The sequence below is a fragment of the Chelonoidis abingdonii genome, chromosome 1, assembly GCF_003597395.2.
Source record: "Chelonoidis abingdonii isolate Lonesome George chromosome 1, CheloAbing_2.0, whole genome shotgun sequence".
Classification (NCBI taxonomy): Eukaryota; Metazoa; Chordata; order Testudines; family Testudinidae; genus Chelonoidis; species Chelonoidis abingdonii.
Window position 1 is genome coordinate 116,139,380 of NC_133769.1, and position 16,093 is coordinate 116,155,472.

A 16,093-nucleotide genomic window follows, 5' to 3' on the forward strand; every position below is an offset into this window, starting at 1 on the left:
GTCCCAGGTCACTGGGTGGGGGCTCGAGCCGGTTATGCCTTGTGTTATTGAAATGGAACCCCTGGATACTGAACCTGGCCCTTGTTGCTGCCAACTCAGAGGGGCAGAAGGGTTACAGCACCATAAGCAGAATTCTACCTCACAGCTTTTAAAGGGTTATGATGTGAGCAAGCAGGAAGCTTGGGTGGGGAAGGAGGACCTCTCACCTGTGAAGCAGCTGGAAAACTACTGAAGTTCCCCCTGAGGACAGATCATGGAGGATTTGGTTTCAGAAACACGGCAGGAGAAATTGGTTTTCAAGTAAAGCAGCAACTGGCAAGAATGCTCTTCTGCCTCAAGAGGAAAGAGAGCATGAGGCACTTCCTCAAACTTAACCTGGTCAACTGTCTCCTTTGGCAGAGCCGTCTGCTATCTGCAAGGGCTCAATGGCATTCAGGGAGAAACATGGATACAGTGGGGATGGGGGTCCCTGAACAATAGAATCTCATCCCAATTACCTGTAACAGTTGTTGTGGTACTTGTTGTAGCTACCCAAGGCTGTCAGGCACCCCAGGCAAATGGCGTAAGAGAAGAAGATCTGCGTGCCTGCGTCCATCCACACCTGCAAGGAAGAGACAAACTGAGGAGGTGAAAAGGACAACATGGCGGGCAGCTACACAGATTCCAGCAAGTGAGGAGACACAGCTGGGTTCCAGAGGCCAAAGGGCTGACCTAACCAGCATGAACAGTGACAGTGAGAAAAATTAAACATGGAATACACAGATAAGCATGTTCTAGAATGTCTAGATACAGCTGGGTTCTAGAGCTGCCATGTACAGGATCTCTTACATTCTAGAGTATGGTCAAAGCACCTACTGGTGTTTAAAGTCACATGTGTGGGAATTCCAACGACCTTGTAAGGATTCTGATTTTTCCCTTAGAGCAACCTACAAGACTTTGTGACTATAAGAGCTCTCCAAACAGTGACAGGAGATCAGATGCCACAGAGGAGACTCCAACTACTGGAGCTAAAGGAGGTTCTCCATTTGCTGTCAGCAGTTTAGAAGCTGACACAGAGCGTGGCAGTTATGATTCCATCCACTAGAGGGCAATGCTAAACAGAGTCTGGCAATATATTATAGTATTACTTGGCTCTGAGGCTTGATGTTAAGATTCAAACCCTTAAAAATAAACTCATAAAAAAAGTTACTTGAAACTGTTACAATAAAGAGTTACTAAACGAGGAAACAGGAGAGAGATTTTAGTCCCTGTCAGAGATCATGAGGTCCATTTGAACTACATTGCAATCACTGTCAAGGACATGACTGAGTGTTCTAAGGAAGTCACATCATATGTCTGTCAATGCCACCTTTAATCTAAAAGCCTAGCTCTATGCAATCACCGATACCATTCACATTAATTCAAAAGACTTCATTATAGCTTCACATAGAGACAAGCTAAAGAAGTAGTTAATGAGGAAGGAAATAATAACATAACAATTATTAATGATAACACTGCCCATTTCATACCACCTTTCGCCTTTAGCACTCAGGGAGGCAGTGAAAAACAGGATAGGAAGAAGGAAGTCAGTCTTAGCGAACAACACTGCAGGAGAGTTCACTGGGTTATTTACAAAAAGAGAGGCAATGAGGACTAGTTCAATAGGAAGAATGTAATTAGCCAAATTACAATGTAGCCAAGACACGAAGGTCAACACCCCTCCTATCTCTTGCAAGAAGTGCTATAAACTACAAGCAATCAGGGCCTTGGTTTTAGGACCTGATCCAAAGCCTATTAAAATCAATGGAAAGACTCCTATTGACTTTGAATTAGATCTTTCTCTCTCAGGCAACAAGATGGTCCCCTCCTGCATCTTCGGAGGGCACAGCTGAACCATCTCTCACGACACTTTGACTTTTGGGAAAGCCCAACCTATATGTCCGAAATCACTTCTCTCTGTAGTTGCTCCCACAAAAGGGATAACTTTGTTCTCTCTCTTTTGTACAAGTTCTCTGATGAACAGCAAGCAAGCCCAATGTAGAATATGAGGGTAAGTATTCAGATCGAAGGTGTGGTTGAATTGTTTCTTTCCCAGAACTCTTCTGGTTCATCTGTTTGTATTTCTTTCTCCCAGGCAATTGTGTGTGTCAGTGTTGATTTGATTCAATTGTCATTGGTAGTTTGGTTGCATCTTTTTTCAATCTTATTCCCATGTCAATGTGCATTGTAACGGGATGCTGTGATCCCTTTCTCTGTTGTTTTCTAGAGGAAAATCTGTTCTAGCTCATTAAGCGGCTGCATTAAATGTTTTTCCTCCAATCACCGTAAAGTAGCAAAATCTGTAAGGATGGTAGAAAAGGCAGAACCCTTCTGTTAAACTTTCTTTTGATTTCTTCCATAGACTGTTTCCCTTCTGTAAGGGATCCAGCCAAAATTCTCAATCCAACCTACATCAAACTCAGTGGAAAGACTCCCAGTGATTTCATTGAGTGTTATGTTAGAGGTCTATGATCTGTGAGGCCAGAGGGAACAGAGATTGAAGTTTGCCTGGAGATAGGAGGCATGCAGAGGGTTAAAAAAAATCACCCTTGCTATTGTGTAGGATATTGTCTTTTGGCAATTTAAGGTGAAAAGATCCCAGTTTAATCAGGTCAAGGCTTGTCTACATGGGGAAAATCAGGAAAGTTCATCCAAATTCAGAATTAAAGTGCCCTTAATTCGATTCAGTTTGTGAATTAAGATAAATTGAATTAATGGGTTTTAATGTGGTTTAACTAATCCACTTTAAATTCACAACTTTAGTTAATTTGGATTAATTTTCCTGAGTGCCTCCATGTAGGCAAGACCATAGCTTTATTTTGGATGTCCAGTGTTAGAGCTTTGGGTTACCATCAGAGCTCAGTTTGAACCCCACCAACTCACCATATTGGTTGTATTTTTTAAAAATCCATTCAGCCAACAAAACTGTTGATTGCATAATAGAGATCAGTGCCACCTACATATTACACTATCCATTCACCTGTGCCCACCCAAGACAGAGCCTCACAAGCAGGAGCAATCACTGAGCACTTGAGCAAGGGGCTTCATTTCACCTACAAACTGCAAAAAGTGAAGAGAGCAGCTCTGCCACTTCGGGCAAGTGCTTAGAGAAAGAAGTACTTGCCCTAGCAAGAGGTAATGCTTTAATCAAAACACTTTGTGTTGAAACTAATGCAAACAAAACTTAAGCTTGGCCTATGAGCAGGGGATACATCTATTCCCCCAAGGCCCTAACCGGGTGGTTCTCAACCTGCAGTCCGGTCAACACAGAGCTGTAGCCTATTTGACCAGGGCCGGCTCCCGGTTTTTTGCCACCCCAAGCAAAAAACAAAACAAAATAAAAAAAAAAGCTGGAGTGCCGCCGCCAAAGCAAAAAAAAAAACAGAGTGCCACCCCTTGAGAAAGGCCACCACAAGCGCATGCTTGGAAGGCTGGTGCCTAGAGCCAGTCCTGCTTTTGACATCCTCAGGGCCATACGATAGTCCACAAAAAAATAAAAGTGTTAATATTACTCCATCCTATAATCATCTATAAACATATGGATCTACTGTAAATCAACATAATCAGAGTGAGCACCAACTCAGATTATAGCTACCTTTATTCTCATTGTAAAATGATAAATGTGTTTCTTGAGCCAGGGGACATTCCATTTGTGGTTTGAAAACAGGTCTTCTCGACCTCACTGAAGCTTCCTGCTGTTGCTCAAGCAGGCTGCTTAGGGTGTGTATGGTTCTGTGATGAGGTCTCCTCTGCCTTCCCTCCATTTGTGGTAGTCCCAAGTTCTCCAGATCTCTTCCACAGGTAAAACCACCTCTAGTTCATCATGAAAGGTGCCTCTCTACACCTGATCCAGAGCTATCCTGGGAACAATATTTCTTGCTGGATTACACAGATCAGGAATTAATTTAAAAACAAAAACAAATCCCTCTCTCCTGTAACTGCTGAGTTCTCTCTCCCACAAGTCTTCGGAGAAATACATTTTTTCAAACAAAAAATTCTTCTGCATGTCTGACAAAAATTCCTTGTCATTTATTAATTTTATGATAGTTGGTTATGACCTTTTACCACATCATAAAAATTAATTTTAATTAGATTTTTTTAATTTAAATTGGATTTTTTTATTTAAATTATAAGAAATTGTTCTTTTTAAAGATAAACCTGTTTAAAATGAAATCTGAATTTAGTAGAAAAGATGCTAAGGCCTAAACATATTACAATCTATTTAATATTTAAATACAAAATAAATATGCTGAATCCATGAACCTCTATCAAAAACTTTGTGTTAAAAGATGTTTTTCTAGATAAAGAAAGAATCGGGGGGAAATATCTAACTTTTGAGATCAAGCTGTATAAATAGGCACAATAGGTCGTGTACTATATTAAGGGTTTGATCATGTGAGGGACACAGAGGCTACTGGATTCAAGAGATTGGTAAAGCCATCACAGGTATTAGGACCCTGCCTGTGACTCCAAGAGACATCATCCTGTATTTCATCAGGCTCTTTCACTGAACCTGTGGGCTCATGCTTTTATTTCTCATAGCTTCTCCCTACCTGAACACTGATTGGCTCCATTCTCAAATTATGAACATTTATGCATTCATCCACCATGGAAACATACTCTCCAGCTCATGGAAGAACACTGAAGTTTATATATCCAAAATATTTAAGGTTGTTTTGCTTAATTAAAATAAATTTTATATGCTGTTTTGCGTATGTAATTAAATTCCAGTTACCATCCTAATGTAGCATGGCAGAAATCATGAGCAAAAAGTGAATTAGCTAGTAAATGAGAAATACATCATTCACCATTTTCTAACATACTTAAAAATATAGAATAAGAATCTGAAAATATTAAACTATATAATTTCTTTAAAAAATGAATATAGTTACAGTGTGCCCTCCTAGGTAGCAAAAATATGTACCAAATCTAGTTTAAAGGCTCTTAAAATATGGTGATTTACAATTAAATAATGGTTAGATGAACCAATGAGAATACACTTGTCTTTAGCAAACAACTGAAGTACAAACGCAATAGCCAATTAACATTGCTGATTTAAATTGGGGCTTCCACTTCATTTATATCAATCCACCTAAGGAACCTGATTGCTCCTAAAAGAGAGCTCTTTGCACCCAATTTAAGAGAGTACAGCTCTTCCTTGGATATCATTCCCAAGGAGAATGGTACTGTTTATGTTGGTGTTCAGAAATCTCCAGCCTCCTCCCCACCTGGATATTAATTTGACTATTGAATGTAATTTTCTAAATTGTCAAGTTCATTTAATTCATTTTCCTTCTATGCTTTATTTACTCTTGTTCACCAAAGTAACCTCCTACTCTGTTTTCAGCTTGAGCCTCCAACACCTGAGATGCAGTTAGCCAAAAAGGTTATAACCTGTTAGAGGGCACTTCCTCTCTTACTTGCCCCCAGATAGATTTAATTTATTATAAGTACTGGACTTTAATAATATTTTGCACTGAAATAGTGCCTCCTTTTGGAATATCTCAAAGCATTTTACAAATAACAAAAGGAGCTGTCTCAAAGCAAAATGCTATTACCATCCAATGCACAGTTAACCCCCACTTGGAATTTGCCAGCTCCTGGAACTCTGGGCTGACCCTCTAGAGCAGTGGTGGGCAACCTCCAGCCCGTTAGGGTAATCCGCTGGTGGGCCGCAAGATAGTTTGTTTACATTGACCCTCCACAGGCATGGCGAACCGCGGCCACTGGGAGCTGCGGGTGGCCATGCCTGCAGACAGTCAACATAAGTAGATTACCCTGACAGGCTGCATGTGGCCCGCAGGCCACAGGTTGCCCACCACTGCTCTAGAGGGTCCTACTATATGGACTACAACAACCATGGCTACTAGAGCCCTCTGACAGCACAGGGATGGCCATGGTTAGAGATGGGACATTGGATGAGGAGGGCTAGGGCCCTGAAATGGCACTGAACATTCTCTCTCTCAGGTGCTTGGCTGGCTGGTTCTTGCTCACATTCTCAGGGTCTATAACTGAAAGCCATATGTGGAGTCAAAGGAATTTTCCCCCAGATCAGATTGTCAGGGACCTTGGGGTGTTTTTGCCTCCCTCTGCAGCATGTGGGTGCGAGTCACTTGCCAGGATTATCTGGGTACATCTCACTTAATCATTTCACTACCATTGCAGGGACCTCAGGCACCTTGGTCTCTCCTATTCTCTGCCTGTGGTACATCATAGTCTAGGCTCTTGTGGGGATGTAAAACTTTGGTCTAATTTCAGTTGTTCAGGTGCTGGGTGGTGTTGGTGGCCTGTGATATACAGGAGATCAGACTAGGTGATTCAGTGGTTCCTTCTGGTCTTAAACTCTATGGCTATGTCTGCACATATGGTAATGTGTAGAGTACATGCACTGCACACACACTTGGCATGAGTACAAACAGCAGAGTAGACAGGGAGGCACTGCTTAGACAAGCAGAGTAAAGATATGCCAGAACCTCAGGGTATGTACCCTACATGGATCTCCACACAACCAAGCAGTGCCTCCCATGTCTACACTGCTATTTTTTGGCTGCTGCTGGAGCCTTTCCCTGCATCCATACTGCAGAATGACAGGGCTCAAACTCAAGTCACAATGGGACTCAGGCTCTGACCCACCAGGTCCTAGGACACAGGTCCTGAGTACTTGCTGACCCAAGTCAGACTGATTTGTGTGTGGACAGAAGGGGGATTTGGATTCAAACCTGAGTCAGAGCCTCTGGTTAGTGTGCACATATCCGTAAAGGCCAAGATCCTGGGGCTAGCCAGCCCTGTTTAATGAGCCTTGTTTTGCCACATCTTTGCTGAGTGTAGGACTTAAAAAAAGAGGAAGCCCAACAGTTAGGGGCTGGCTGCCGAGGGGAACAGTTGAGCTGGGTTGTAGCTGGAACGCAGAGACACAGGAGAAGAACTAGCTGCTCTAACATGCCCCTGAAACAAGAGGCCAGGCTCCAGGGCCATGATTCACACAAGGAACAAGGAGCTGAAGAGGAGCCCAAGAGAGAGGAGAGGCTCAAGCCCTGAGAGGATTGAGAGATGTTTTGATAGTGTTTAATTTTGTTTGTCATAGGGAGAGGCCCAGAGAGAAGCCCTGGGACCTGCTACTCTGCTAAAGAAGAATGTGATTCTTTGGAAAGACTTTGCTGCTGGTAAAGGGACTGTGGTGATACCAGCTTGGGGTCTGACCAGCTACAGCTGGGCTTGGATACCCCACAAAGGGATTGAACTTCTCAGTGACGGCTGGAGGACTAGGCCCCACAAGACCTAGTCAGAGGCGAACAGGAGGCAGTGGTGACCGAGGGGAAAGCCCAGTAACCCTGCACCCAGCTATTCTGGGGAGGGGCATGAGAATACAATCCAAAACCACTTTCACTGGTTGCCTGAGCTGCCAACATTTCTTTTGAATTAGTGAACTTGCTTTTTTGACATAGCTGGAGATATGGGCCATTCAAAGAAATTCTCCTGGGTGCAATGGGCCGTCTTAATCAGCCACCATAGCAGGATGTAAAGCCTTTAATGAAGGGGCAAGCTGGGAGCCTCCTACCTCCCAAGTTGCCACCTTGAAAATGTCTGCAGAGATCTGCCCAGCTCATGGATTCCAGAGTGGGAACAGTGCTTGCACTCTTCTGCGTAGTCTCTCTAAATGCCTTGTGCAAGAGTGGCCTCCCACCCTCCCAGGACTACAATGCAAGGTTTAGACCACTAAAATGACAGATGTAGTGATACACTGGCCATCATTACCCTCCCATACAACTGTCATTTCTCTCTGTCCCCTGGCCCTATCTCCCCAGCTCCCTCTGCAGAATTGCCTTGCCCATCTGTTCTACTGAACTCTCCTCCCGTAATTTCGTCTCGCCTCTTTTCCCTTGATGCTCTTTCTGTTGCAGAAAGCTGCTGACATCCAGAGGCTACCCATGCCCTGTGGTGCTGGCAATGCGGCTAGCCAAAGCTTCACAGCAGCAGCAGGAGAGTGAGATGCACACCATCAGCTGCCACCTGGCCTCAGCTTGTCCTGCACATGGTAGTGGCTCGTATGCATGCTCAGACAGCTGAAGTGCTGAGGGCTAGGAAGATTGTACAGAGTCTGTTTGGCTGCCACCATTCCACAAGACTAACTGGCCACGTGACACATCTGTCCCAACTGGATGACAAACTTTGTAAAAACAGAAGAAGAGCAAACAGCATCATTTCCCTCACAAATCTCTGTACTTCATTCACAATCAGATTTTCACCTTGCCCCAGACATTTGTGGGAACAAAAACCTGCTTGACCTCGCAATTGTGCAGAGCAAAGACCATGGGCAGAGAGAACAGCCCATAGGAACTGGAGCACCTCGCTGTGCACACTGCTTTGCAGCATGGCCTGCTGGATGGAAGTTGGGCCTGGATTCTGTTCCTGACTGTCACTGATTCAGTGAGAGACACTGAACAACTCTCCTGGGTCCAAATTTACAAGCAAGGCCTCTGATTTTTGGGAGCTATGTTTGAGACACCTAGAGCTACAGTGCACCTTTTGGGCACAGCCTTTAGCAAAGGGTAGTGTGCAACGCAACACCCCAAAGTAGAACTGAGGGGGAAATCACACAATTCCTCCCCTGCTGCCCTCTCACTCCAAGGTGAGAGAGGAAAGCATGGAATAAGTTACTGCAGCTTCTCAAAAAAGTCCTCCCCTTTACTTTTCCCATCATGCCTGGCCAGGTTAAGGGTATGTCTACACAGGAACTAGACACCCACAGCTGGCCCATGCCAGCTGACTTGGGCTAACAGGGCTCAGACTGTGGGGCTGTTTCACTTCTGTGTAGACATACCCTTAACCTGGCCAGGAACCTGGGCTGGAACCCAGGGTCTAGGACCCTGTGAGATGGGAGGGTACCAGAGCCAGGGCTGGCCTTACAATGAGGCAAACTGAGGCGGCCGCCTCAGGTGCCAGACTAGGGGAGGAGGCACCGCCACTAGGACCCAGAGTGTAGAAAATTGTGTCTGCTCTTGGAGCATATGTATTCACCGTCTCTGTGCATCTAGAGCAGAGAGGAGTGCTGTGCTGGAGGAAGGAGGGCACAAGAGACAGAACAGCAGGCAGGAGAAAAGGTAAGAGGGAATAACAGAAAACAGCAGAAGCTGCAGGGAGAGAGAGGAGGAGGAGCCTCTTATGTACCTCCCTAGCACCCCTAGGAGCCTGGACTGATTAATACCAGCTTCTCAGGGAACTTCCTGTTCCTTGCTGCTTCCCTGAACCCACTTGAGGAGAACAGGCAGTCAACTGAAGTAGTAGAAGCCAGTTATGCCTTTAAGACGTTGACCTCTTCCCTCACTCAGGCCCAGCTACCAGCCTGCTTATTTGTCCTCTTCAACTGAGTGTTGAGAGCCACTAGAGCTGGCACAGAACAGCAGTCATGAGTGAAAGAAGAAAACGCCCCTCTGGGGCAGCATTCAGAAAAATAAAGCAAGCAAAGGAAGCTTTTCTATCTAAGCAGGGAGGAGCTCTCCTGAGATACATAGACACAAATGTTCACGGTGAGCCGTCCGGCCCCAGTGAGGATGTGAGTGGTGAGGAGATGCCTTATCTTCCAGTTAGTCAGAGTGCAGGTGACCTGGCAGCTACTGCAGCATCCATATCTCCATCTCAAATGGATGTAACCTATGCACAATTCCCTAAGAAAAGTGTAGATCAAAGAGTTGTGGTGTGGGTGCAAGAAACAGCTGCTGCGAGTTAGTTCCTTAAGTCTAGATGTCCAGGTGACTGTGGACCCACTTGAGCAAGTAGCACTTGACGGGATCTTCCTTGACTGGCATAGGCCACAGGCAAGTGAATAAACTGTCATGTTCCCCAACAATGAACATAGAGTTCCAATCAAACACAATTACTGGCATGATGCCAATAGTGACAATGTGGAGAGGGCAATGGCTTATGTATTCAAAACCCAGAACGCTGCATACTGTTTTGGTTGCAAACCTCTTCCAGTCTAAGTTCCAGCCATTGGGTTCTACAGGAACAAAGGACTGGAAAGACATCGTGGCTAGAAATCTGCCATCCATGAGAAGGCAGCAATTACCAAAAGATTTCCAATAAGTGGAAAGAGAGCTTGATATGAGACTCACGGTTTACAAATGCCACCATAAATGATCAGCATCAAAGAAGAAGGATACCATCACAGTCTTTACTGGCAAAATGTTCTGAAAAGGCTCATTGCCATTGTGAGAATGCTTGCTACCCAAAACCTAGCACTGCGTGGCACTTCAGATCAGTTGTATGTGCCAAACAATGAAAACTGCCTTAAAATTGTGGAGCTGATGGCTGAGTTTGATGCTGTACTCCAGGAACATTTAAGAAGAGAGTCACCACCCAAGAAATGTACACACACCGCTACCTTAGAAAAACAATTCAAAATGAGATCATACAGTTACTGGCAACAAAAGTCAAACAGAAGATTGAGGCAGATCTGAAGTCAGCAAGATATTACTCTGTTATTCTGAACTGCACACCTGACATCAGCCATACGGAACAAATGACTTTAATGGTACGTTTTGTAACAACAGCAACAACCTAGTGAAAATGTCCCTGCAATGGTGACTGTAAGAGAGCATTTTCTAGAATTTATTGACATTGATGATACTACAGGAGCTGATATGACAAATGTGCTTCTTAAAAAGTTGAAAGATACGGGAACTGCGATAGCTGACATGAGAGGTCAGGGCTACAATAATGGTGCCAACATGAGAGGAAAGAACAGAGGAGTGCAGATACAGATCCGAGAGTTAAACCTTCGAGCTTTTTTTGTCCCATGCAGTTCTCATTCACTGAACTTGCTGGCCAGTGATGCAGCATCAGCTTCTAGTGAGGCTGCTGAATTTTTTAATGTAATTCAAAGCATCTATGTATTTTTCTCTGCATCAACTCATCGATGGCAAATTTTGACGCAACATCTGGGAACATCCTCTCTGACACTGAAACCACTGAGTGCCACACAATAAGAAAGTCGAGTGGAGGCGATAAAGCCTATCAAACACCAAATTGGGAAGATAGATGATGCCATAGTTCCCATTATGAGGATAATGCTATGACAGAAATTGTTCATGGGAGAACGGTGGCAGAGGAAAATGGAATCACCAGAAACACACATAACTTCAAATTTCTGTGTTGTTTAGTGTTGTGGCATGACATACTGTTTGAAATAAATGTTGTAAGCAAGAGACTCCAAGGTGTTGACCTTGATATATCTGGAGCAATGGAACAACTGGACAAAGCAAAGTCAAAGCTAGTCTTACCAGCCAGATGAGGGATTTCAAAATGTTCTGAAGAGTGCACAGAAGTTGGCAGAGGAACTTCACACTGAAGCTATTTTCTCACCCATTCAAGAATACAACAGTCACCGAAGAAGACAACATTTTGATTACGAGGCATGGGATAATCCCATAAGAAACCCCAAACAACAATTCAAAGTTGAATTCTTTAACTAGGTACTAGATTGCGCAATACTGTCAGTTGAAGAACGTTTCATGCAGCCCAAGGAACACAGCAGTATATTTGGGATATTGTATGATATTCCAAAACTCCTCACTATACCCGAAGAAGACCTACACCAGCAATACAGGGTACTAGAGACAGCGTTGACACATGATGACATGTACAATATTGATGCGAGTGATTTAGGTGATTAACTGAAAGCCCTTTCAAGATACATTTCAGTAGGATCAACTCCAAGGCTGTTCTGGAATATATGTGCACAAATAAGATGACCACTCTCTTTCCAAATGCTTTTGTTGCTCTGCGCATACTTCTAACACTTCCTGTAACAGTTGCCAGTGGAGAATATAGCTTCTCCAAGCTGAAGTTAATAAAAACACATTTATGCTCCACAACGACACAGGAGAGGCTGGTTGGCCTTGCAACTATCTCAACAGAGCATGAGCAGGCCCAGACTGTGGACCTTCAGCAGGAAGCAGTTCAAATCTTTGCAACCAAGAAGGCACGGAAAGCACCACTTTGATTATTCAAATGGATAAAAATGCCAATGTTAACTTTCAAATGCCTGAACAGCAAATGTAACCTTTCTTGTCTGCATAGTAAAGTGTTACTTCAAATTTTTGAACAAGGCATTTTAAGTTGTTAGTTCTCCTTTATTGGGATACGTAGCAAAGCAGTACCATAAGAGGAGTAGAACAGGAAGAAGGCAGAATTGAGACCTTTCAAAGTTTTGGCCCAAGCGAGGGGGCATCATTTGAGCTCCCCACCTCAGGTGCCAAAATGTTGTGGGCCATAGCCTGGACATCTACATGGCATGCGCCAGCTGAGGGTTTTCCTTTGCTGTGCAGACATACCCTTAACTTGGCCAGACAGTGGCAGAGGGCATAGCCAGGGCACTGTACTCCCTACCCCTCCTTCTCTGAAAACCAGGTCATAGGTGTCTCAAATTGTATCCCAAAACCTAAGGCAAATCAAAGATGGGAGCAGAGCTTGGAAGCTCCTGCCTCCCAGCCCCATGCTCCATCCTCCACTCTAGCCTGTGCTGCCTCTCAGAAAAGCCTAACACAGTCACTCACTTTCTGTACAATGTTGGACCAAGAAATTGGTCCGATAATAGATATCATCTCACCCCCCTTGTCTCTCTAATATCCTGGCACCAACACGGCTCTAACAGCACTGCATTCTATAAGACACACATTTCTCGGTGTATGCAGAGCAATAAGGGCTCTGCCTCTGTGAACTTTCCAACCACTGGGCTGAGCAAAAGAGGGGCTGGTTTCCTTTACCTACCCTTTAAACCCCACAAGAAAGCAAAAATGTTTTTGTTTGAAACTGAAAAGTACAGCTGCTTGTAGACAGGAGGTGGGAGGAGGGAATCCACTCCTTGTCCCTTGTTTACACAGCCCAGGAGGCAGAGTTCTAGAGCCTGTCTTTGCTTGGCCCTCTCCCGCTGTTTGATGAATTAAAAACTAATTGTTCTTTGGATGTCAGCACTGTGGACAAACTCAGTATGAGGGTGCAGCCACAGGCTGAGTGATCTGGCCAGCAGAACTAATTCCCAGCTCCACAAACTGGAGGGGTTCAAGAGAGACGGTGGTGAGGGGGAAGCAAGATAAATACAGCTGTACATCATTCCAATAAGACAGCGCACGGAGGTCCAAAAACAAGAAGAGATGGGGAGCTGTGGAACTGGCCCTTGGAAGAGGAAAGCCAGCCCAGAGCAATCTAGACTGCAGGGCACAAAACCCTGGGAAGAGGAACAAGTAGCATCCCTTTGCAACGTTACCCTACTGGCGCACACCTGTCAGGTGGCAGGGAAGAACCTGTGGATGCAAAGCAAGCAGAGGCTCAGTGCAATCAGATAGCAATGCACGTACCACTCCAGTGCAGCCACAAGCCAGGCTCATTTCACTGGATACAGATAGATGTATGCTGCCGTCCCGCAAGCCCCTACCAATGTACATAGGAGCAGAGATCAAGAAGCCACGCAGACATATGCCTGGAGATACTATTAGACATAGGCATCCACAGAAGAGAGCAGAACATCATGTAAACAAACTTCATCTCTGCGCGCACACACACACACGTGCACTCTGCCCTCCTGGGTGAGGCAGGAGGCAAAACACAAACACATCCGCCAATATTCTCTCTCTTTCTTAGAAATGGAAAGGAGGCAGGGGAGGCAACAACCAAACAAGAATGTACAGAGTCAGTTCAAGGCTTGCCGGGGAAAATAAATAAGGGGAACAAATAATATTTACCTGGATCCAATCACGCTCCCCCCAGCTGTGAAGCAGTGAGGCTCCCTAAGCAGTGACAGCAGCAGCAGAGTGGTGGGGAGGGGCCCAGCTGAAGCGAGGGGATTCAAAATCCTTCCCTTACCATGGGTACAAAGCCCCATGCTTCCCTCCTCCCTCATCCATGTAGCTCAGACAGCAAATTCCTTCATAGCCCTTTGTCCCTAGCAGTGATGCCAGCACAAGGCATGTTCTGAAACAAACCCTGCAGATTCCCACTCCCTCCTTATTGGCCACCTTCTCTGACCTCTCTCCATCCACCAGGTGATGCTTCCCCAGGGCACCCTAACCCCTCTCCCCCAAGCCACCTTTGCTGTAACCTCCTCCGGAATCTCTTCCCTGATCTATGCACTGCAGCTGGCAGAGAGGGGTGTGGGAAGGCTGCAAGGAAAGAGGCCAACCTCACTGTTTGGAGGGAGGATGGTGCATGATGGGGCCTAGGGTAGTAAATAGAGTAGCTTAAGCTAAGATTTTTGTACTAAAGATCAATGCTATTTCTAACAACCCAGAAACAGGCAAAAGTTAACAGAAGGAAAGTAGCGTTATTAACTAATAATATGAGAGGGGGAAAATACACATAGACAAGTTCTTTTTGCAAAATAAATAAATAAAAAGGAGAGAAACAGGCAGCTGTCTGACAAAATGCTTCAGAGCCAGCAAGTTGGGCACATAGGGCCTATACCTGCCAGGGATTGTGCTCTCTGCATCAGGAAAAGCACGGACACATATTTAATCTTACGCCCAAGCAATCACTCTGAAGTCAGTGGAGCTCCTCAGAGAGCTAAGTGCTTCCTGGGTCAGGGCCGGAGTGCTCAGCCCCTTCCAGGCTTGAGCTCATTGCTAGCCTCCATAACCATGGGAGCTTATTACTGTTATGTTCACCAGTCTTCCTGTTTCTCCCACTTTCTTGTTGCGTCTTGTGTCAAGTTAAGCCCCTGTCCTGCCTGGATCCTTGGGGAAAGACATTTTAACTGTGATGTGTCTCATCAACTTCATTGGGACTCTGGGCAGCAGTAAGTGTTCCCTGATGTGGGTCTCACTGCAGAATCGGGGTCACAGACTGCAAGTTCTTCCTACACAATGTCCTCCTACGTGTCTGTAAATGCCTAGCAGAGAGGGGCCCCAACCACCAGCGGAGGCTTTTCAGCACTACTGAGCATAATTAATTAGTTCTTATACAAGCAGAATGAGCTCCTGCTAGACAGAGGGTCAGAGAGAATAGGGAGAATAGAAAGGTCAGTAGGAAACCAACACTAGATCACAGGTTCTCAGACTGCAGTCTCTGGAACCCTTGCTGTTGGTGCAGAGAGCTAACTGCTCCTCCTTCCTATTTTCACCTGCTAAATCACATGAGAGAGAGCTAGAATAGATTCATGGGCACTGAGGCTAGAAAGATCAACTATCATAATCTACACCGGGGGTTCTCAACCTTTTTCTTTGTGAGGCCCCCCCATAACATGCTATAAAAACTCCACCGTCTACCTGTGCCTCAACAACTGATTTTCTGCATATAAAAGCCAGGACCAGCATTAGGGGGTAGCAATCAGGGCAATTTCCCAATTCCCGCACTATAGGGGGCCCCACAAAGCTTAGCTGATTAGGCTTTGGCATCAGCCCTGAGTGGTGGGGCTTGGGCCCCCGGCTTCAGCCCCATACAGTGGGGCTTCATCTTTCTGCCCAAGGTCCCAGCAAGTCTAATGCCGCCCCTGCTTGCCGGACCCGCTGAAACCAGCTCACAACCCTCCAGTGGGCCCCAGGCCCCTGGTTGAGAACCACAGATCTAGACTGTCCTCCTGCTTAATATAGTCTGAATTTTCTAGTTTCAGCTCAAAGCACTGGATTTCATTATGCTTTTGGCTATTAGATTACATCAGGAATTTCCCAGTATTAATTTTCCACGTAACTATGTGGGAAATTATGTGATCAGTATGTTTTCTTGAGGCACTCGTTCTATTGAAATGAGCCACCTGCTGTGAAAGCATGAGACCTCCTGGGTTAGAGAGAACATAAGATCAGTAATAAATGAGAAGAGGGGTTAGATTAATGCTGCCCCAAAAATGGCTGGGATACTCAACTCCTTTTTTAAAAAAGGAAATTTTCATTAGAGCTAGTCAAATCATTCCAAATGAATAGTTTGGTGAATTTTACCTTGTCCTGTTTGCATATTGTCCAGGGGCAGATCAAGATTTTCTCAGAATTCTTTATTACTCATAATTCTTTGTGGAATTATTTCAGTGACTAGTTCTTGGTCGCCGGCTTGCCCACAAGGAGTCAGTTATATCTGGCATTTTAAATGTAAG

General features: G+C 45.0%; 1 protein-coding gene across 4 annotated transcripts in view; it reads right to left on the reverse strand.

Annotated features, from left to right (window-relative positions):
* The window catches only part of SLC6A13 (solute carrier family 6 member 13), a 62,182-nt gene that overhangs the window by 14,670 nt on the left and 31,419 nt on the right, over positions 1–16,093 (reverse strand). For all 4 annotated transcript variants that reach the window (XM_032796725.1, XM_032796723.1, XM_075069374.1 and 1 more), the window contains one exon: positions 498–601. In XM_032796725.1, coding sequence (XP_032652616.1) covers positions 498–601 — 104 coding nt within the window. The remainder of the gene's footprint in view (positions 1–497; positions 602–16,093) is intronic.